Below are 24,143 nucleotides of genomic sequence, written 5' to 3' on the forward strand. Positions count from 1 at the left end.
TTTACTCTTTTTTCAACATACTATTCTATGACTCTTTTTTTCGACATACTATACTATGAGTTTTTGTTCAACATATTATACTGAATTTTTTCGCCGTACTGTACTATGAACTTTTTTCTGACATGCTATACTATGACTTTTTCTCGCCATACTAAACTATGATATTTTTTTCGACATACTATACAATGTTTTTTTTAAATTCTTTTTCGACATACTATGCTATGACTCTTTTTTCGACATACTATACTATGAGTTTTTGTTCAACATATTATACTGAATATTTGTTTTCTTTTTTAAACCAAAATGATCTTTATTCTATTGTATTGATATCAGTTGTGAAACAGAAAATGTTCCCATATATTCAGAACATCCCCCTTGGTGCTCTGTGTCATCTATAACATCTCTCCTAATTCATTGTTTATGGAGCAGTTCCACACTTTATACTTGATGACATCTGAATTTTGATTTTAGCACTGTAGTTTTGGGATTTGGGAGAGGGTTGATCATGCTCACTGATATTTGGACTGTCTTAGACCATAGAAATAACATGTATGAATTTCGAAAATGGGCGTCGTTCCCCTTTAAGCTCAGTGTTTTGTTTTTACAGCCAACAACTTATGTTGCCATAAAAAAACAATGCCGCTTTAATTTAAAAATGAACCACTAAACACCTTTATTTGTTTACTCAATCAGTGCTTTCTGGTGGAAATTATGAGGAGTGGAAATATTTACAAACGACTCATTGAACCAGTATCTTCAACAGGTTACACCGTTTTATTGACCAAAACATTTAAATTGTCTGAGATGATTGCAGCCACTGCTTCTCCAACGCCAGATGCAACGACAGCTCCAACGCCGGCCACAATGGCATTGCCAGCTGCTGTCAGACCACTTGCTGCCAGACCAGCTGCTGTCAGACCACCTGCACCTACAGCAAGATTACGCAGGTTTTATATCAGGATATGGAGCTACAGAGAAGCTGAGAAAACCTGAGAAACCCTCAAGCTAAAAGAGTAAGTAAAACAGTAACATTATTTTAGCCTTCACAGTAGTGTCATTATATTCTACCTAAACACTGCATTGTAAACCCAAAGCTACACATCTCTATTATGGCAATGTGAAATTACCATTAAGATACAACAGTTAAAACTACAAGATTAAAGTTAATTTTAAAAATCAAGTAATGGTGTTTACCTGCTGCCTGCAAAACTGCCACTGTACTTCCTGCTGCCACTCCTCCTCCATTAGCAACTGCAGCAGTCGACATCATGCCAGCAGCAATGGAGCCTGCTGCTATTCCAGCTGAGGTGAAACCTATGGCTCCCAGAACAAAAGGAGCCCCGAGCACCCCAACTACTGCACATGGACATGAACACAGCAGAGGAAACTTTGTTGTTAATGATAGTGTGCTAATTTGTCAGGTCACTTTAAAATCATTTTAGCATGTAAATGGCTTTTCTACATCAATGTCTATAAAAAATAAATGGGAAAAATAAACACAGGTGATACATAAAGGCTGTACAAAGTCTTACCTGCACCTCCTCCCACAGCGGCCCACGTCCCTGAAACAGAAGATGAAAACTGAAATCAATATTTACAGTTTATCTGCCTTAATCAAAAACATTTACTATGGTTACTATATTTTATTTGATAAGAAAAGCATATACTGTAAGTAAAAGTATCAGCACTTTCAAAGAGATGTATAGCTAGTATTGTCAAAGGAACAGTGATACTCACAATAAGCCATCTCTTGCTGTAGTCTGTACAGATGAGTCTTGACTGTTGCTGTAGTGTGTACTGATGAGTCTTGAACTGGGCTGGGTTTTATATACTGATTGTTAGGTATCATTTCTTGAGCAATGAAACCGTTCAAATCTGAACAGAAGATTCCATCAAAGATTCCATTTAACCCAAATACCACGGCTAGAACACAAGAAGAAAAACAAAAGACAGACAAGCTAAACCAGTTTAGTTGTGACTGATACAGATACAGAGAGCTTTATTTATCCCCGAAGGACAATTCAGTTTCTGCAGTCCACCGAGACATATACACACATTCATACTGCACAATCATCAGTGACGGAGGGAACACAGTAGGTGGCATATGGGGAGGTGCAGATCAATAAAAGTACAAGATTAAAAATATTCGCAATAAAAACAATAAATACAAGGATAATAACAAGACGAGATAAAAGAATAAAGGAATAAATAAATAATTAGAATAGAATAAAGTGCCAAGAGTATTTGCACATTGCAAATTACATTCCAAGAATGTACCTAATGCAAACACGGACAGCCATTATGTGGTTAGTGCAAAATAACTGTACATTCAAAGTAAATAAAACATTTTTGTTGTCGTTCATTCAAGATAGTTACTGCGTTCAGCAGTTTAATGGCGGAAGGAATGAACGACTTGGAGTAGCGGTTTGTCTTTCTATGAGGCGGCAGATAGCGCCGTCCTGAAGGCAGTAGTGTGAACTCACTGGACAGGATTTGGTTGTGATTAATAATGTTTTTGGCCTTCTGGAGAACATGTTTCTCCCAGAGAGAGTTTAAGTCGCTCTGCTGGGCTCCGATGATTTTGGAGCAGACTTTCACAATGTTATTTAGGCAATTCCTGTCCTTCATAGACAAACCGTTAAACCAGCAAATAAATGAAAAGGTTAAAAGGCTCTCAATATATGACAAGTAGACAGTACACAGGATAGATCTACACACGCCAAAGGAGTTGATTTTCCGCAGCAAATGAATTCTCTGTTGGCTTCGTTTAACAATTGACTCAGTGTTTACATCGAACTTGAGATGAGAGTCAAACACTGTGCCCAGGTACTTATAAGAGTCCTCGATGTCAACATCCTCGCCATGAATTCTACTATGAGTGGGATTCATCTTGTTTTTTCTAAAGTCAATCACAAGTTCACAAGTCAAAGTTATTTAACGCTGGAATAACACTATTATGATCTCTTGAGCATAAATACTTAATATTGTACTTTACTTATTACTTTGATCTTGATAAGAGCCACCACGACCTCCAGGGCCAAAACATTCATGTCTTCTGTGACTTAAAGATGAAAGTTTGTCCTGAATGAAGATTTGAAGGAGCAGAGTCAGATCATGGCTGCGCTCTTCCTGCCTTTGTCGAGTGGTGTGACAAAAATGTCCTTGATCTCAATGTCTCAAAAACTAAGGAACTTGTGATTGACTTTAGAAAAAACAAGATGAATCCCACTCATAGTAGAATTCATGGCGAGGATGTTGACATCGAGGACTCTTATAAGTACCTGGGCACAGTGTTTGACTCTCATCTCAAGTTCGATGTAAACACTGAGTCAATTGTTAAACGAAGCCAACAGAGAATTCATTTGCTGCGGAAAATCAACTCCTTTGGCGTGTGTAGATCTATCCTGTGTACTGTCTACTTGTCATATATTGAGAGCCTTTTAACCTTTTCATTTATTTGCTGGTTTAACGGTTTGTCTATGAAGGACAGGAATTGCCTAAATAACATTGTGAAAGTCTGCTCCAAAATCATCGGAGCCCAGCAGAGCAACTTAAACTCTCTCTGGGAGAAACGTGTTCTCCAGAAGGCCAAAAACATTATTAATCACAACCAAATCCTGTCCAGTGAGTTCACACTACTGCCTTCAGGACGGCGCTATCTGCCGCCTCATAGAAAGACAAACCGCTACTCCAAGTCGTTCATTCCTTCCGCCATTAAACTGCTGAACGCAGTAACTATCTTGAATGAACGACAACAAAAATGTTTTATTTACTTTGAATGTACAGTTATTTTGCACTAACCACATAATGGCTGTCCGTGTTTGCATTAGGTACATTCTTGGAATGTAATTTGCAATGTGCAAATACTCTTGGCACTTTATTCTATTCTAATTATTTATTTATTCCTTTATTCTTTTATCTCGTCTTGTTATTATCCTTGTATTTATTGTTTTTATTGCGAATATTTTTAATCTTGTACTTTTATTGATCTGCACCTCCCCATATGCCACCTACTGTGTTCCCTCCGTCACTGATGATTGTGCAGTATGAATGTGTGTATATGTCTCGGTGGACTGCAGAAACTGAATTGTCCTTCGGGGATAAATAAAGCTCTCTGTATCTGTATCAGTCACAACTAAACTGGTTTAGCTTGTCTGTCTTTTGTTTTTCTTCTTGTGTTCTAAATATAGCCGTGGTATTTGGGTTAAATGGAATCTTTGATGGAATCTTCTGTTCAGATTTGAACGGTTTCATTGCTCAAGAAATGATACCTAACAACCAGCCCAGTTCAAGACTCATCAGTACACACTACAGCAACAGTCAAGACTCATCTGTACAGACTACAGCAAGAGATGGATTATTGTGAGTATCACTGTTCTTTTGACAATACTAGCTATACATCTCTTTCAAAGTGCTGATACTTTTACTTACAGTATATGCTTTTCTTATAAAATATGAGGGCTTCTTGCAATTTCTTATTATTTGGAGTTTATTCCAGATGGTCTGGTGTCATTAGATGCAGTTTTGTTGTTCCAGGTTAGTCAGGTTGCTTTCCTGATTGCAGACCTCAGTGTATATTTTGTTCTTATGTGTCATTCTATGTCTCCAGTGATGAAAGCAAAGTTATTTTTCTTGTGTGTGAGTTATGTCTATATTTTTTTTCGACATACTATACTACGACTTTTTTTTCAACATACTATACTATGACTTTTATTTTACTCTTTTTTCAACATACTTTACTATGACTGTTTTTTGACATGCTATAATATGTTTTTTTTCGATATACTATACTATGACTTTTTTTTTTCCAACACTACTATACTATGACGTTTTTTTTATACACTAAACTATGACTTTTTTTTCTCTTTTTTCAACATACTATACTTTGACCTTTTTTGACATACTATAATATTACTTTTTTTTTGACATACTGAATTTTTTCGACGTACTGTACTATGACTTTTTTTATTCTTTTTGCGACATACTATACTATGACGTTTTTTCAACATACAATTTTCTTTGGACATATTATATTATGACTTCTTTTTACTCTCAACATACTTTACTATGACTGTTTTTTGACATGCTATAATATGTTTTTTTTGGACATACTATACTATGACATTTCTTTTTTGGACATAATATACTATGACTTTTTTTTCGACATACTATACTATAATTTATGTTAAACATTTTTTGACATACCATACTATGATTCTTTTACTTTTTATGACATATTATACAATTATTATTTTTTTGCCTTTTTTGACATACTATACTATGACCTTTTTTCAACATACTATACTATGACGTTTCTTTCGACATACCATACTATGACCTTTTTTGCCTTTTTGATATACTATAATATGTTCCTTTTTTTACTTTTTTCGACATACTATACAATGATTTTTTATTCGATATACAATACTATGACTTTTTATGACTTTTTTCACTTACTATTCTATGACTTATTTTTTTTTAATTTTTTGGAAATATTATATCAATATTCTGTAACTGTAACGCCTATTTCACACATGAATTGTTTTCAGAACCACCTTTAATGTACTGTTTAGCTGTAAAATTAGAAAGTTTGTGACCCAGCAGCCATGTTGAGATCAGTTGAGGAAATACCAAGCACAGACCACCAGCCGGAGCAAACCTTTTAATTTTACAGCTAAACAGTAAACTACGGGATGTTTCTGACAACATTTGAGGAGAGAAATAGACATTACAGTAACAGAATATTAATTCATATTTGTTCAGCGCTCCCTAGTTTGATCGTTTGATTTGAGTTCGCGAGTGATTGACAGCTTCTTCCATTGAATGAACAGCCAATGGGAACTCTTTGTCTGAAATTACCTGTGATTGGCGAAAGTCAAGTCCCAAAGAGATTTGGGAGAGGGTTGTTCATGTTCACTGATATTTGGACTGTCTTAGACCATAGAAATAACATGTATGAATTTTGAAAATGGGCGTCGTTCCCCTTTAAGCTCAGTGTTTTGTTTTTACAGCCGACAACTTATGTTGCCATAAAAAAAACAATGCTATTTTAATTTAAAAATTAACCAATAAACACCTTTATTTGTTTGCTCAATCAGTCCTTTCTGGTGGAAATTATGAGGAGTGGAAATATTTACAAACGACTCACTGAACCAGAATCTTTAACAGTTTACACCGATTTATTGAACAAAACATTTAAGTTGTCTGAGATAACAAAAAGTGATGTTTAGTAAATGTCTGATGTAATTTACAATTGCTTCCTTCATTGGCAAAAGTAAAAAATTAAAAAGAAAATCGTAAATGTATCTTCATGATTTTCAGATGATGATTGCAGCCACTGCTCCTCCAACGCCTGCTCCAGCGCCGGCCGCAGCTGCAGTGGCAGCTGCTGTCAGACCACCTGCACCTACAGAAAGATTACACGGGTTTTATATCAGGATATGGAGCTACAGAGAAGCTGAGAAAACCTTGAGAAAACCCTCAAGCTAAAAGAGTAAGTAAAACAGTAACATTATTTTAGCCTTCACAGTAGTGTCATTATATTCTACCTAAACAGTGCATTGTAAACCCAAAGCTACAAATCTCTATTATGACAATGTGAAATTACCATTAAGATACAACAGTTACAACTACAAGATTAAAGTTAATTTTAAAAATCAAGTAATGGTGTTTACCTAATGCCTGCAAAACTGCCACTGTACTTCCTGCTGCCACTGCTCCTCCGTTAGCAACTGCAGCACTCGACATCATGCCAGCAGCAATGGAGCTTGCTGCTATTCCAGCTGAGGTGAAACCTATGGCCCCCAGAACAAAAGGAGCCCCGATCACCCCAGCTACTGCACATGGACATGAACACAGCAGAGGAAACGTTGTTGTTAATGATAGTGTGCTAATTTGTCAGGCCACTTTAAAATAATTTAGCATGTAAATGGCTTTTCTACATCAATGTCTATAAAAAATAAATGGGAAAAATAAACACAGATGATCCATAAAGGCTGTACAAAGTCTTACCTGCACCTCCTCCCACAGCGGCCCACGTCACTGAAACAGAAGATAAAAACTGAAATCAACATTTACAGTTTATCTGCCTTAATCAAAAACATTGACTATGGTTACTATATATATTTTTTGTTTTATAAGAAAAGCATATACTGTAAGTAAAAGTATCAGCACTTTCAAAGAAATGTATAGCTAAGTATTGTCAAAGGAACAGTGATACTCACACAGCCCCATGTCTTGCTGTATTGTGTACTGATGGGTTTTGAACCGGGCTGGGTTTTATATACTGAGGGTTAGGTATCATTTCTTGAGAAATGAAACCGTTCAAATCTGAACAGAAGAGGGCGACAAAGATTATATTTAACCCAAATACCATGGCTATATTTGGAACACAAGAAGAAAAACAAAAGACAGACAAGCTAAACCAGTTTAGTTGTGACTGCTCCTTCAAATCTGCATTCAGGACAAACTTTCATCTTTATTGCTATAAAAAGGGGGAATTTAATGAAATCTGCTCTGTGATGGCGATGGGTTCACCTGAGATGGATTTTGGTACAGGGACTATTACTGAGTCTTAAACACACTGTGGGCCTGTACACTGGCAGAGTGAGGAGTGGAATATGTTGGTGAACATGGTGCATATTGAGCTGGGCTGATCTTGTCCAAGCCAGCAGCCTTCCTCTTTTTCAGTCTCTCACCTCATCCTCCTGGATGTGGAGTGGAGGAGGTGGGGGACATGTTAGGGATGAGAGCAGTAAACAGGGCATTGTCTGTCAGGGAGGTCAGTGTCAGTCTATGGGAGATGAGGGCTTCTTGCAATTTCTTATTACTTGGAGTTTATTCCAGATGGTCTGGTGTCATTAGATTCAGTTTGTTGTTCCAGGTTAGTTAGGTTGCTTTCCTGATTGCAGACCTCAGTGTATATTTTGCTCTTATGTGTCATTCTGTGTCTCCAGTGATGAAAGCAAAGTTATTTTTCTTGTGTGTGAGTTATGTCTTTTGTGAACCAGGGTTTGAACCAGGGCTGTTCACACATGCACTAAATATTATCACAGTAATTGGAATCAGCCTCACAGGGTTTTACGCTGGCTCAGGGCTTAACAGTTTTTTTGTTTTATCTCGGAGGAATTTAATTTGACTCTCTTTATGTAAAAGAACATAAAGAGATTAACCAACATTTCTGTAAATGCAGCAGTGTTTTGACTTTTTGTTTTTTAGGGAAATGTCAGCAGAACTATTGGATTTAAAGCCATGACATTTGGCAAAGATATTGCAGTGGCTTTGTTAAACCCTTAACCTTTCCTCTAGTGCATCATCAGGTCATTTAATTTGTCCAATACATTGGTTTATGACCAAACACCTGCAAAACTAATGACATTTCCATTAGCCTCAGCTGTTTGTATTTAGTGCTATATAGCTAATTCTAGCATGCTATCATGCTAAACTGAAATGGTGAATATGGTAAATATTATACCTGCTAAACATCAGCATGTTCCGCCAAAGCAGTTTCATGTACATCGCTGTGGTGTTAATGCACAGGCTGAGCGGAGTTATTAAAGTCCTTTCTGGTGGAAATTATGATGAGTGGAAATATTTACAAACGACAGACTCAACCAGTATCTTTAAAAGGGTTACACCGATTTATTGAACAAAACATTTAAGTTGTCTGAGATAACAAAAAGTGCTGTCTAGTAAATGTTGTAATTTGCAATTGCGTCCTTAATTGGCAAAAGTAAAAAATGAAAACAAAAAATCGTAAATGTATCTTGTTCTTTCATGATTTTCAGATGAGTGCAGCCAGTCCTAGCACTGTTCCTCCAACGCCTGCTCCAACGCTGGCCGCAGCTACATTGGCAACTGCTGTCAGACCAGCTGCACCTACAAGAAGATTAAACAGGTTTTATATCAGGATATGGAGCTACAGAGAAGCTGAGACAGCCTTGTCCTCAAGCTAAAAGAGTAAGTAAAACAGTAACATTATTTTAGCCTTCACAGTAGTGTCACTATATTCTACCTAAACAGTGCATTGTAAACCCAAAGCTACAAATCTCTATTATGACCGTGTGAAATTACCATTAAGATACAACAGTTACAACTACAAGATTAAAGTTAATTTAAAAAATCAAGTAATGGTGTTTACCAAATGCCTGCAAAACTGCCACTGTACTTCCTGCTGCCACTGCTCCTCCGTTAGCAACTGCAGCAGCCGACATCATGCCAGCAGCAATGGAGCCTGCTGCTATTCCAGCTGAGGTGAAACCTATTGCCCCCAGAACGACAGGAGCCCCGACCACCCCAGCTACTGCACATGGACATGAACACAGCAGAGGAAACGTTGTTGTTAATGATAGTGTGCTAATTTGTCAGGCCACTTTAAAATCATTTAGCATGTAAATGGCTTTTCTACATCAATGTCTATAAAAAATAAATGGGAAAAATAAACACAGGTGATCAATAAAGGCTGTACAAAGTCTTACCTGCACCTCCTACCACAGCGGTCCACGTCCCTGAAACAGAAGATGAAAACTGAAATCAACATTTACAGTTTATCTGCCTTAATCAAAAACATTTACTATGGTTACTATATATTTTTTTTTTATAAGAAAAGCATTTACTGTAAGTAAAAGTATCAGCACTATCAAAGAAATATATAGCTAAGTATTGTCAAAGGAACAGTGATACTCACAGAGCTCCATGTCTGGCTGCAGTGTGTACTGATAAGTCTTGAACTGGGCTGGGTCACAGAAGTCACAGAAGACATGAATGTTTTGGCCCTGGAGGTCGTGGTGGCTCTTATCAAGATCAAAGTAATAAGTAAAGTACAATATTAAGTATTTATGCTCAAGAGATCATAATAGTGTTATTCCAGCATTAAATAATAACATTGAAACATATTTCAGAAGAAAATGTCCTCAGGGTGGAAAATACATTAGAAAAGGATCACTGTTGCCTTCAAACGGACCTCCTCTGATCATGTACAATTAAAAGAACACCAGGTACTTACTGCTGATGCAGAAGAAGCTGTAGATGAGTTTGTTTATCAGGATAAAATGTCTTCACCATTTATATTCATGTATACCAACAATTTATTGCTATAGAAAAGGGGGAATTTAATGAAATCTGCTCTGTGATGGTGATGGGTTCACCTGAGATGGATTTTGGTACAGGGACTATTACTGAGTCTTAAACACACTGTGGGCCTGCAGAGTGAGGAGTGGAATATGTTGGTGAACACTGGTGCATATTGAGCTGGGCTGATCTTGTCCAAGCCAGCAGCCTTCCTCTTTTTCAGTCTCTCTCACCTCATCCTCCTGGATGTGGAGTGGAGGAGGTGGGGGACATGTTAGGGATGAGAGCAGTAAACAGGGCATTGTCTGTCAGGGAGGTCAGTGTCAGTCTATGGGAGATGAGGGCTTCTTGCAATTTCTTATTATTTGGAGCTTATTCCAGATGGTCTGGTGTCATTAGATTCAGTTTGTTGTTCCAGGTTAGTTAGGTTGCTTTCCTGATTGCAGACTTCAGTGTATATTTTGCTCTTATGTGTCATTCTATGTCTCCAGTGATGAAAGCAAAGTTATATTTCTTGTGTGTGAGTTATGTCTTTTGTGAACCAGGGTTTGAACCAGGGCTGTTCACACATGCACTAAATATTATCACAGTAATTGGAATCAGCCTCACAGGGTTTTACGCTGGCTCAGGGCTTAACAGTTTTTTTGTTTTATCTCGGAGGAATTTAATTTTACTCTCTTTATGTAAAAGAACATAAAGAGATTAACCAACATTACTGTAAATGCACCAGTGTTTTGACTTTTTGTTTTTTAGGGAAATGTCAGCAGAACTATTTGATTTAAAGCCATGACATTTGGCAAAGATATTCATGTTCCCCATAGGATGAATTGCAGTGGCTTTGTTACCCTTAACCTTTCCTCTAGTGCATCATCAGGTCATTTAATTTGTCCAATACATTGGTTTATGACCAAACACCTGCAAAACTAATGACATTTCCATTAGCCTCAGCTGTTTGCATTTAGTGCTATATAGCTAATTCTAGCATGCTATCATGCTAAACTGAAATGGTGAATATGGTAAACATTATACCTGCTAAACATCAGCATGTTAGCATTATTGACATTGTGAGAATGTTAGCACGCTGATATTAGCATTTAGCTCAGAGCACCACTGTCTCTGAGAACAGCATCACAGAGCTACCAGCATGGCTGTAGATTCATGTAAGAGCAAACCATTTCATAATTTAATGAAAAATGTACAATAAATAAATAAATAATGCTGAAATATTTCAAAATCATAACAAACCATAGTAGAGATCAAGTCTGTGTGAGCATTTCATGAATGAGGCCCAATGTGAGTGATAAATGCAAAGCTTATAGCAAATGTTAACTAGAAGTGCACTCGGAGAGCGCAGACCTCCGCCAAAGCAGTTTCATGTACGTCGCTGTGGTGTTAATGCACACGCTGAGCGGAGTTATTAAAAAAAATTCCCGAAGCCGGATCATGATCATTGTTCATTGTGCCACACCCCACTCCTCAAAAAATGTCCTTCAAATCCATTGCAAACTTTTGGAGTAATCCTCCAAACGGAACAAACCAACAAACAAACCAACGCCGGGGAAAACATAACCTCCTTGCTAGGCCTTCGGCCTTGGCGGAGGTAACAATTAGAAATGCTTTTCTGACACTATAATAAGTCACATGCCACACCCATGTGAATGTGTGTATGTGTGTAATCAGAAATGGAATGAAAATGACTCTCCAACATCACGTTGTGTTGACTCCCCTATAAAGACATGTGAGCCTGTTACCTTAAAGCACCACTAACCTCCACAGTCTTAAACTGGGCTGGGTTTTATATACTGAGGGTTAGTTAGGTATCATTTCTTCATACCACGACATACTATACTATGACTTTTTTTTATTCTTTTTTCAACATACTTTACTATTACTATTTTTTACACTTTTTTTCAACATACTATACTATGACTTTTTTTTAAATCTTTTTTGACATACTATACTATGACATTTTTTTCGACATACTATAAATTACTTAAAAAAAAAAAAAGTTCTACATACTATACAATAGCTTTTTTTTCTACATAATATACTATGAAATTTTTTTACTACATACTATAAATGACTTTTAAAAAAAGAAATTCAACATACTATACTATGACGTTTTTTAAGTCTTTCTTCAACATACTTTACTATGACTGTTTTTTGACATGTTATAATATATTTTTTTCGACATACTATACTATGAAATTTCTTTTTTGACATACTATACTATGACTTTTTTAATTATTTTTTCGACATACTATGACATGACTTTTTTTTTTCTTTTTCGACATACTATATTTCGTTATTATGGAACTTTTTCTCAATGATGCCAAAAACATTATACCTACTACCACTTTAAGATCACATTTGTATGAACATTTCATGAATGAGGCCCAATGTGAGTGATGTATGCAAAACTTCAAAGCAAAATTTTGTTTTCAAAAACTGGATTAACTAGAACCACAAACTGATAATCTCCCTATACTATGAAATTCCCCTCAGTTTTAGCCTATGAGCTGCGTAGCATCTTAAAAGGGGAACACCATCTAAATTAAGAATCCCAGTATGTTATTTCCATGGCCTAGGAAAGTTCATCAATGTTTGTGAACATGAGCTACTCTCTCTCAAAGCCAGAAACCAGAGAATTAAGTCTCAAACTTGTGATGTCATAGGGTATAAAGTCTGGAGCTGCTCCATAGACAATGAATTGGAGAGTGATTTCGTGGATCCACCAAATGTTTGTTTTCTTTTTTAAACCAAAATTATCTTTATTCTATTGTAGTGATCTCAGTTGTGAAACAGAAAATGTACCCATATATTCATAACATCCCCCTGGGTGCTCTGTGTCATCTATAACATCTCTCCCAATTCATTGTCTATAGAGCAGTTCCACACTTTATACTTGATGAAATCAGAATTTTGATTTTAGCAGTGTAGTTTTTGGATTTGGGAGAGGGTTGTTCATGTTCACTGATATTTGGACTGTCTTAGACAATAGAAATAACATGTATGAATTTTGAAAATGGGCGTCGTTCCCCTTTAAGCTCAGTGTTTTGTTTTTACAGCCGACAACTTATGTTGCCATAAAACAAAAACAATGCCGCTTTAATTTAAAAATGAACCACTAAACACCTTTATTCGTTTACCCACTCAGTCCTTTCTGGTGGAAATTATGAGGAGTGGAAATATTTACAAACGACAGACTCAACCAGTATCTTTAACAGGTTACACCGATTTATTGAACAAAACATTTAAGTTGTCTGAGATAACAAAAAGTGCTGTTTAGTAAATGTCTGATGTAATTTACAATTGCTTCCTTCATTGGCAAAAGTAAAAAATGAAAAAAAAATCGTAAATGTATCTTCATGATTTTCAGATGATGATTGCAGCCACTGTTCCTCCAACGCCTGCTCCAGCGACGGCCACAGCTGCATTGGCAGCTGCTGTCAGACCAGCTGCACCTACAGAAAGATTAAACAGGTTTTATATCAGGATATGGAACTACAGAGAAGCTGAGAAAACCTTGTCCTCAAGATAAAAGAGTAAGTAAAACAGTAACATTATTTTAGCCTTCACAGTAGTGTCATTATATTCTACCTAAACAGTGCATTGTAAACCCAAAGCTACAAATCTCTATTATGACAATGTGAAATTACCATTAAGATACAACAGTTACAACTACAAGATTAAAGTTAATTTAAAAAATCAAGTAATGGTGTTTACCTAATGTTCTAGCAATGATTGTGTCACCATTAAAGGTCACATATTATGCTCATTTCCAGGTTCATAGATGTATTTTAATGTTGCACTAGAACATGTTTACATGCTGCAATGTTCAAAAAAACCTTTATTCTTCTCATACTGCAGCCTGAGTCTGCCTGCCTCAGAGCCTAATTCAGCCTCTGTCTGAAAACCCCTGATTCACAGCCTGTCTCCTCCCACTCTGCTCTGATTGGTCAGCGTTTTCTGTCAATCAAACGTCCTCAACACAGCGTCACCCTCCCCCTCCCTCCCGGAGAAGCTCTCTCTCTCTCGAGAGAGAGAGAGACGAGTGGAGAGATAGCAGCTAGAATAAAGTTTATAAACCACTTTAAAGTTTATAAACCAGAAACTTCACCCAGCGCACGTTACCGGAGGAATCTGATCAGAAATCGGCGACACATGATGAACATCTGCGGTCCAGATTCCAGTTTTTCCTGACGGTTTCTCTCAGGTAAATAATGCTGTTTATAGCTCTGTTAGTTAACTCAGTGTTTACCTCATGCATCAACTCTGTAAACCGTAAACATACACTCTGTTTTACGTCTGTCTTTACAGATCCATCTGTGAGAAATGACCGACAGAATCATCCCAGAGGAGAGCAGATAGCTGAAAGCAGATGGGAGATACAGAGCTAACCCGTTAGCATGTAGCTACATGCTAACGGGTTAGCTACATGCTACCGCTATGACACGGTGTGTAAACACAGCGACCATCAGGGTGGAAAATAGAAGATGTGAAACAGTAGTCAGTTCATTATTTCTGCTAAAAGATAAATGTATGGAAGATCAGAGTAATGGTATATTATTTACAGTAGTAGCTGTCTCTGTGTTACCATGACTACAGACCACCGGAGCTTAGCTTACCATAGTTTACCAGAGCTGAAGACTTTCTCCTGTACCATGTTAACATAACTAACTAACAGGTGAGATGATTACAAATGCTGTGAATAATTAATATTGTCATCTGTCAACTCAAATAAAGTTTGACTGTGAAACAGAAATGTGTTGTGTTGCTTACAAGTCACTATTTACTACCTGTACTCTGCTACATGCATGACATCAAATATATATAATATATAAATATCATCTGTTTAAACAGTGTAATTACATAAAGCCTTTGTGAAAGAACATGTTATATTTAGATGATGGGAGTACATGAAGCCTGTTCTGCTGGTTCTTGCAGACTTTGCTCAAGTTAGGTTGAGGAGGAGAGACAGTGACGCGCTGTGGGGCGGGGTCAGCTACTGAAGGTTCTCTCTGGTTCGACCAGGAAACCCTTACATGGCTTGCATTTCTGCCTAATGACGTCAGAAGACTAGGAAAAAAGCGAATTTTTATTTCTGCACCCATTTCCGGACAAACGGAGGAGGAGAAAAAGAGAGAGGATGGTCTTTTATGATACTATGGTGGCCTGTAGACACACTGGGGACAGATATTGATGTTTAAAAGACATGGAAAAGTGCATTTTGCATAATATGTGACCTTTAAGATACAACAGTTAAAACCACTATGACATATTTAGTCATGGTGTTTACCTGCTGCCTGCAGAGCTGCCACCACACCTCCAGCCGCCACTCCTCCTCCGTTAGCAACTGCAGCAGCCGCCATCATCTTAGCACCAAGGGAGCCTGCTACTATTCCAGCTGAGGTGAAACCTATGGCCCCCAGAACTAAAGGAGCACCGATCACAGCTCCTGCACATGGACATGAACACAGCAGAGGAAACTTTGTTATTAATGATAGTGTGCTAATTTGTCAGGCCACTTTAAAATCATTTAGCATGTAAATGGCTTTTCTACATCAATGTCTATAAAAAATAAATGGGAAAAATAAACACAGGTGATCCATAAAGGCTGTACAAAGTCTTACCTGCGCCTCCTGCCAAGGCCCATATCACTGAAACAGAAGATGAAAACTAAAAATCAACATTTACAGTTTATCTGCCTTAATCAAAAACATTTTCTATGGTTACTATATTTTTTGTTTTATAATAAAATCATATACTGTAAGTAAAAGTATCAGCACTTTCAAAGAAATGTATAGCTAAGTATTGTCAAAGGAACAGTGATACTCACACAGCCCCATGTCTGCTGTAGTGTGTACCGATGAGTCTTGAACTGGGCTGGGTTTTATATACTGAGGGTTAGTTAGGTATCATTTCTTGAGAAATGAAACCGTACAGAACAAATGAGGACGTCAAAGATTCCATTTAATAATCCATTGATCATTAAATACCATGGCTATATTTGGAACACAAGAAGAAAAACAAAAGACAGACACGCTAAACCAACTCCTCAGGCACGCCCTGCGTCTTGCTCGTGCCAGGGTCAAAATGTGCACGCACACAGGTTTCGAAATACAGTCAACAGAAAGTTAAACAACACATTAAACAAACAGTCTGACTGATTTCTTCATAACCACAACTTAAGTCAATAAAGACTAAATGTGGATGTTTCGCTCACCAGTTGTTGTCCCTGCTCAGCCTGCTGTAGTGTAACATTAGTCCAGTGTTTTATTCAACGATACTGAACAGAATAATCCAAACAGGTAGAAAAAGTAAGATGTGAGAGGAGCACAGGATGCTTTTGACTCTCTTGGTCCTAATTGTGCTTTAATGCACCAGGTTTGTAGGCCTACTTTCTCTCATTTTTTTCTATTAAGCTAGATTTTAAAAAAACAACAACAAACAAACACGCAAACGGAGCGGATCAAAACGAGGCTTCTTACTGAAATATTGCAGTGACGGCTCATAGTTTCAATATTTGTCTCTTTGCGCTGTGTGTTCGTGTTTTATTTTAACTATTAGTGAGGTGGCTGTTATATTTTTTGACAGGTAGCTCGTAATAAAGTTTCACTAGTGAACGCTTCGCATATAACTGCGAGCGTCAGTGCTTCTGCTGAAAGTATCAGTAATCAAGTTAATATTTTCATTTACATCCAGGACAACTGACCCGGTTCACTCGGCTCATTTTATCTAAACTAATCAGCTCAGCGTTGGCGTTAGGGGCGGGCCATGGGGGTCCAGGCCCATCCAAAAAGGTCACTGTGCCCCCTCAGCTGAATTCTCTCCTGACAAAAAACTAAACTGAAATAACAGCTAAGCTATAAGTAAAATGAAGTCATTCAGTTTGGTGATGGAAGGACTTAACACTGCAATGCAAAATAAAGCACAAGACAGTGATAGTTTCGAATTTAGGAAACAACTAGGACATGTACTTGGGCTTAAGCCAGTTAGGACCCTCCAATAGAAAACAATGTAATCAATTGATTATATTGTTTTCTATTGGAGGGTCCTAACTGGCTGCGAGCAACATGGTGCTGCACAGCGCAGCGTGACGTTTTGTCTGAACTTCTATCGTATACACGGTTCCTATTTTTTCCTGTCACTCATATTGAGAGGAACGGCTGATTAGTTTAGATAAAATTAGCCGAGAAAACCGGGTCAGTTGTCCTGGATGTAAATAGAATATTAACTTGATTACTGACACTTAAAGCAGAAGCATTGACGCCTGCAGTTATATGTAATAAAGTTCACTAGTGAAACTTTATTACGAGCTACCTGTCAAAAAATATAACAGCCACCTCACTAATGGTTCAAATAAAACTGAAACACACAGCGCAGAGACAAATATGGAAACTATGAGCCGTCACTACAATATTTCAGTAAGAAGCCTCGTTTTGATCCGCTCCGTTTGCATGTTTTTTTTAATTTTTTTTTTTAATCTAGCTCAATAGAAAAAAATGAGAGAAAGTCGACCTACAAATCTGGTGCATTAAAGCACAATTAGGACCAAGAGAGTAAAGAGCATCCTGTGCTCCTCTCACATCTTACTTGTTCTACCTGTTTGGATTATTCTGTTCAGTATTGTGGAATAAAACACTGGACTAATGTTACACTACAGCAGGCTGAGCAGGGACAACAACTGGTGAGTGAAACATCCACATTTAGTCTTTATTGACTTAAATTGTGGTTATGAAGAAATCAGTCAGACTGTTAGATTAATGTGTTGTTTAACTTTCTGTTTACTGGATCTCGGCACCGGTGTGTGTGCACATTTTGACCCTGGCACGAGCAAGACGCAGGGCGTGCCTGAGGAGTTATCTGTAACTTCCAGTACTTCCTCATTTCACTATAAATACCATTTAAGGTGGCAGCTGGCTGGAGAAGATCACTAGATAACCTACTTGCTCTTGGCTATATCGTATGTTATTTCCAGTAAATATCACAAATAAAACGTGTGTTTTCTGATAAAAAAAAAAAAGTACGAACGTAGGAAGATAACAAGTACTACTAACCCATCTTTGAGGTGGTTACGTCTTCAGCTCCAGTCTGATCTGGAGCTCACAGCTGATATGTTCCTGGTTTGTTTACATGATGTAACAGAAGTGCAGATTTAACGGATTCAGTGGACAGAGAGCGTCAGATGCGCGATGCAGCGCGATAGTCGGACGCTCGCATCCAGTTAGGACACGGTGTTAGTTTATAACCTGTTTTTCTGGACATTTAGCATGTGTATGCGTGCGTGCGCGCCTGTGCACATAAGTGGCAGTATGTATACGCCTCTCTGTCAGTTTATTTCTTTCATGAAACATGATAATGTTAAAGATACACTTAATAAAGGCTATATGAGGTGAAAAAAATCCCCCCACCCTGTCAAAGCTGATTGCCCGTCCGCCCCTAACACTCTGGCGCCGACCCTGGTGATCAATAAAGGCTGTACAAAGTCTTACCTACGCCTTCTCCTAAAGCGACAAAGGTCACTGAAACAGAAGATGAAAACTGAAATCAACATTTACAGTTTTTCTGCCTTAATAAAAACATTTACTATGGTTACTATATATTTTGTTTTATTAGAAAAGCATATACTGTAAGTAAAAATATCATCACTTTCAAAGAAATGTATAGGTAAGTATTGTCAAAGGAACAGTGATACTCACAGAGCCCCATGTCTGGATGTAGTGTGTACTGATGAGTCTCCACCATCACGTTGTGTTGACTCCTCTATAAAGACATGTGAGCCTGTTACCTTAAAGCACCACTAATTACCACAGTCTTAAACTGGGCTGGGTTTTATATACTGAGGATTAGTTATGTATCATTTCTTCATAAATGAATCTGTTCGAATCTGAACAGAAGAGGGTGTCACAGATTCCATTTAACCCAAATACCCAAAGTAATTAAAATTTCTTAGATGGTAAGTCATGACAATGTTGGGAACACGAGGAAAAACAAAAGACAGAAACATTTAGTTCTGACTGCTCCTTCAGATCTGCATTCAAGACAAACTTTCATCTTTAAGTCACAGAAGACATGAATGTTTTGGCCCTGGAGGTCGTGGTGGCTCTTATCAAGATCAAAGTAATAAGTAAAGATACAATATTAAGTATTTATACTCAAGAGATCATAATAGTGTTATTCCAGCAGGCAGGACCTGCATCTACTTTGAGGATACAACGTCTTCATCGTTTATATTCATGAACATCAACAGTTTGTGAAAGAAAAGGGAGAATTTAATGAAATATGCAACTTAAGTCAAAGCATTTCCTCATTTTTCCTCAGATGACACACTAAACCAGTATCTTTCACAGGTTACACAGATTTATTGCACAAAAAGTTTCAGTTGTCTGAAATCACAGAAGTGCTGTTTAGTAAATGAACTGATGTAATTTGCAATTTCCTCCTTAATTTGGCAGAAGTAAGAATATTGTAAATGCATCTTGTTCTGTCATGATTTTCAGCGGATGAAGCTAGTCAGCCATCCCACTGTTGCTCCGGTGCCTGCCACAACTCCAGTGGCAATTCCTGACAGACCAGCTGCACCTACAGCAAAATACACAGGTTTTATATCAGAGTATGGAGCTACAGAGAAGCTGAGAAAGTCTTGTTCTCAAGCTAAAGGAGTAAATGAAACAGTGGCACTATTGTCATCACAGTGTAGTAGTATCATTCAACTGTAGCCTACCTGAACACTTTATTTTGTTGAATACTGCACTAATTATCCACATAAACTTATTAATCTATATTATGACAATGCTACATTACTGTTGTTTCAGTTCCAGGTTTGCCATAGTTAGTTAGTTCTTTTACTGACACAAAAAGATATAATATACACAATAAACCCATTAGTAGAAATAAAGAAATATTAAAAGGTAATACAATTACCCTCCCAAAATCAGTCAGTCAGAAGACCCTTGCTGGTGCTCCAATAACGCAAGGCAAGCATGTAACATAACTATAATTTTTTTATCAGTGTCCACAAAGAGTGAGCTCAATTCAGTGGATTCATGTCCACGTCGCTCAGGTGGTGTACGACTCCACCTCCCCATTTCTACTCGCAGTCTGTGAGATGACAACCGCAACCATTTAAGGTTATTCTCAAATGGTCTTCAATATATGATGCATAACTGGTGTAAAGTGGATGAACAGATATATCTGGGTTGATGGCTCGATAGGTTTTTGGTATCTTGTTCCCTCTTTAGATTGTAACTCCTCAATCGTCTCCCTACTGTCACTCTCAATATGATTTTGTTTCTCTATACACTTGTGGGATTTTGTTTTTGCACTTTGAAAAGACATTAAAACTGCACATTATTCCCCTTTTAATATTGTTCTAGCAATGATCGTGTCATCATTAAGATACAACAGTTAAAACCACTATGACATATCTAGTCATGGTGTTTACCTGCTGCCTGCAGAGCTGCCACCACACCTCCAGCCGCCACTCCTCCTCCGTTAGCAACTGCAGCAGCCGCCATCATCTTAGCACCAAGGGAGCCTGCTGCTATTCCAGCTGCGGTGAAACCTGCTGCTCCCAGAGCAGCTGGGGCCAGGACCACAGCACCTACTGCACATGGACAACAACATAGTTATTTATAATGAATGTGCTATTTGTTTGGCCACTTTGAGATGGGTCATGTATGATATAAGATTAGCATGTAAATGGATTGTCTACATTAATGTCAGTGAGGAAAGTAAACACAGGTGATCAATAAAGGCTGTACAAAGTCTTACCTGCACCTCCTACAACGCAGGCAACCGTCACTGAAACAGAAGATGGAAACTGAAATCAACATTTACAGTTTATCCGCCTTAAAGGGACTGTTTGTAACTTTTTACACGTATAAATCTACCGGGTCGGTTTCCCAACGCAGCGCTCCACTCTTACGTGAACGCGCGCACACTCCACACTGCAGAAGAGTTAGTTTCGCTCTGAGAATATCTAGTGAACGTACAGTGGACGTTTGTGCAGAAATAACTGCTGCAGCTCCTCCAGACCAACAGAGGTTTCCTGTGTCTTGTGAAGTTACAGAGCTCCGCAGCGAGAAACGTCATCGCCTCCGACCGGGTGCCGGTGTCTCCCTCCGGCCACGGTCGGGAGGCTGAAGCAGGAAAAGCGAACACTAGGATCAGCATTGATTCATGGAGAGACCTTCGTCTGGTCAGCTAACATTACTGCCAAGCAGGTGAAATATAGAGTGATATTGTGGTTTTAGCTGACGTGTGTCGCCTCACTGTTTTGAGTGATGCTCGTTCATGTCTATTTAGAGCGAGCAAGTGCGAGCCCGACGCAGATTTTCGCTGACTTAACGGCCACAGGTGTCGCTGTTAACAAGCATTTCTGAAAGTTACAAACAGTCCCTTTAATCAAAAACATTTGCTATGATTACTATATTTTTTTTATAAGAAAAGCATATACTGTAAGTAAAAGTATCAGCACTTTCAAAGAAATGTATAACTAAGTATTGTCAAAGGCAAAGTGACACTCACCCGGCTCCATGTCTGGCTGTAGTGTGTACTGATGAGTCTTGACTGTTGCTGTAGTGTGTACTGATGAGTCTTGGCTGTTGCTGTAGTGTGTACTGATGAGTCTTGGCTGTTGCTGTAGTGTGTACTGATGAGTCTTGGCTGTTGCTGTAGTGTGTACTGATGAGTCTTGAACTGGGCTGGGTTTTATATACTGAGGGTTAGTTAGGTATCACTTCTTGAGAAAATGAAACTGTTCAAATCTGAACAGAAGAGGGCGACAAAGATTCCATTTAACCCAAATACCATGGCTATATTTGGAACACAAGAAGAAAAACAAAAGACAGACACGCTAAACCAGTTTATTTGTGACTGCTCCTTCAGACCTGCATTCAGGACAAACTTTCATCTTTAAAGGTCTCATATTATGCTCATTTTCAGGTTCATAGATGTATTTTAATGTTGCACTAGAACATGTTTACATGCTGCAATGTTCAAAAAACCCTTTATTCTTCTCATACTGTCAGCCTGAATATACCAGCTCAGAGGCTCTGTTTGACAGAGGCCGATTCAGAGCCTGTCTCCTCCCACTCTGCTCTGATTGGTCAGCGTTTCTGTCAATCAAACGTCCTCAACAACAACGGAGAGGGAGAGAGCGACCTGTAGCTCTGCAGGTAAAGGGAAGCAGCTAGGAAAAGTTTATAAAACCACTTTAAAGTTTATAAATCAGAAACTTCACCCAGCGCAAGTTCCCGGAGGAATCTGATCAGAAATCGGCGACAAATGATGAACATCTGCGGTCCAGACTCCAGGTTTTCCTGACGGTTTTACTCAGGTAAATAATGCTATTTATAGCTCTGTTAGTTAGCTCAGTGTTTACCTTATGCATCAACTCTGTAAACCGTAAACATACACTCTGTTTTACGTCTGTCTTTACAGGTCCATCCATTTACAGGCATATTAATTACTGTAGAAGCTGTCTCTGTGTTACCATGACTACAGACCACCGGAGCTTAGCTTATCATAGTTTACCAGAGCTGAAGACTTCCTCCTGTACCATGTCAACATAACTGATGATTACGAATGCTGTGAATAATTAATATTGTCATCTGTCAACTCAAATAAAGTTTGACTGTGAAACAGAAATGTGTTGTGTTGCTTACAGTCACTACTACCTGTACTCTTCTACATGCATGACATCAAATATATATAATATATAAATATCACCTGTTTAAACAGTGTAATTACATAAAGCCTTTGTGAAAGAACATGTTATATTTAGATGATGGGAGTACATGAAGACTGTTCTGCTGGTTCTTGGAGACTAACAGTAGGGACTACTTTGGTCAAGTTCGGTTGTGGATTACACGGAGTGACGCGCTGTGGGGCGGGGTCACCTAGCTGCGCTTTCTCTGGTTCAACCAACCCATGGCTTGCAATTCTCTAATGACGTCAGAAGAGAAAGGAAAAGCTGCGAAGTGATTTTCGACACTCATTTCCGGACAAACGGAGCAGGAGAAAAAGAGAGAGGACGGTCTTTTATGACACTATGGTGAGCTGTAGGGGACAGATATTGATGTTTAAAAGACATGGAAAAGTGCATTTGGCATAAGAGGTGACCTTCAATATTTGTTCAGCGCTCCGTAGTTTGATCGTGTGATTGCAGTTCGAGAGTGATTGACAGCTTCTTCCATTGAATGAACAGCCAATGGGAACGCTCTTTGTCTGAAATTACCTGTGATTGGCGAAAGTCTCTAGATTTTTTAAAGCCTGAAAACAGAACCAAAAGGAGGTGCAGAAGTCTAGTTTTCTCTCTGAACACTTGAATTAAAATATGTTTAAAGGTTATTATGGAACTTTTTCTCAATGATGCCAAAAACATTCTACCTACTACCACTTTAAGATCAAATTTGTATGAACATTTCATGAATGTGGTCCAATGTGAGTGATGTATGCAAAGCTTCATAGCAAAATTTTGTTTTCAAAAACTGGATTAACTAGAACCATGAGCTGATAATCTCCCTATACTATGAAATTCCCCTCAGCTTTAGTCTATGAGCTGTTTGGCATCTTAAAAGGGGAACACCACCTAAATTAATATTTCCAGTATGTTATTTCCATGGCCCAAGAAAATTCATCAATGTTTGTGAACATGAGCTCCTCTCTCTCAAAGCCAGAAACCAGAGAATTAAGTCTCAAACTTGTGATGTCATAGGGTATAAAGTCTGGAGTTGCTCCATAGACAATGAATTGGAGAATGATTTCGTGGATCCACCAAATGTTTGTTTTCTTTTTTAAACCAAAATTATCTTTATTCTATTGTAGTGATCTCAGTTGTGAAACAGAAAATGTACCCATATATTCAGAACATCCCCCTGGGTGCTCTGTGTCATCTGTAACATCTCTCCCAATTCATTGTCTATGGAGCAGTGCCACACTTTATACTTGATGAAATCAGAATTTTGATTTTAGCACTGTAGTTTTTGGATTTGGGAGAGAGTTGTTCATGTTCACTGATATGTGGACTGTCTTAGACCATAGAAATAACATGTATGAAGTTTGAAAAT

General features: G+C 38.1%; 2 protein-coding genes across 9 annotated transcripts in view; both read right to left on the bottom strand.

The window, feature by feature from the left end:
- Positions 1-423: 423 nt before the first annotated feature.
- On the bottom strand, positions 424-21,690 carry LOC141783432 (interferon alpha-inducible protein 27-like protein 1). 5 transcript variants are annotated; one of them, XM_074660733.1, is made up of 5 exons: positions 21,601-21,690; positions 7,012-7,041; positions 6,675-6,836; positions 6,342-6,406; positions 424-477 (listed from the first exon to the last, which is right to left on the bottom strand). In XM_074660733.1, the coding sequence occupies exons 1-5, from the start codon at positions 21,608-21,610 to the stop codon at positions 439-441; spliced, it is 306 nt and encodes a 101-aa protein (XP_074516834.1). In that variant the 5' UTR covers positions 21,611-21,690; the 3' UTR covers positions 424-438. The 5 variants fall into 5 exon arrangements, with proteins under 5 accessions (XP_074516834.1, XP_074516833.1, XP_074516832.1 ...); XM_074660732.1 differs by lacking the exon at positions 21,601-21,690 and adding an exon at positions 18,771-18,803; XM_074660731.1 differs by lacking the exon at positions 21,601-21,690 and adding an exon at positions 7,224-7,313.
- Positions 6,161-24,143, bottom strand: part of LOC141783433 (interferon alpha-inducible protein 27-like protein 2A) — a 38,384-nt gene continuing 20,401 nt past the window's right edge. The window contains exons 3-5 of one of the 4 annotated variants that reach the window (XM_074660736.1): positions 9,140-9,301; positions 8,749-8,877; positions 6,161-6,290 (exon numbers count right to left, since the gene is read on the bottom strand). In XM_074660736.1, coding sequence (XP_074516837.1) covers positions 8,783-8,877; positions 9,140-9,301 — 257 coding nt within the window. In that variant the 3' untranslated portion in view covers positions 6,161-6,290; positions 8,749-8,782. Of the gene's footprint in view, positions 6,291-8,748; positions 8,878-9,139; positions 9,302-9,476; positions 9,502-13,283; positions 13,533-15,367; positions 15,527-15,701; positions 15,729-24,143 lie in introns of those variants that run through there. The other 3 variants (XR_012597269.1, XM_074660738.1, XM_074660737.1) reach the window with 3 other exon arrangements.

This window comes from Sebastes fasciatus, chromosome 15 (genome assembly GCF_043250625.1).
Source record: "Sebastes fasciatus isolate fSebFas1 chromosome 15, fSebFas1.pri, whole genome shotgun sequence".
Lineage (NCBI taxonomy): Eukaryota > Metazoa > Chordata > Actinopteri > Perciformes > Sebastidae > Sebastes > Sebastes fasciatus.

Excerpts from the sequence above, each read along its gene's own strand:
- LOC141783432 (XM_074660733.1), bottom strand. Across the intron at positions 6,837-7,011 it reads CGCTGTGGGAGGAGGTGCAG|TAGCTGGGGTGATCGGGGCT; the intron begins GTAAGACTTTGT and ends GTCCATGTGCAG. Across the intron at positions 6,407-6,674 it reads GGCAGTTTTGCAGGCATTAG|GTGCAGGTGGTCTGACAGCA; the intron begins GTAAACACCATT and ends ATCTTTCTGTAG.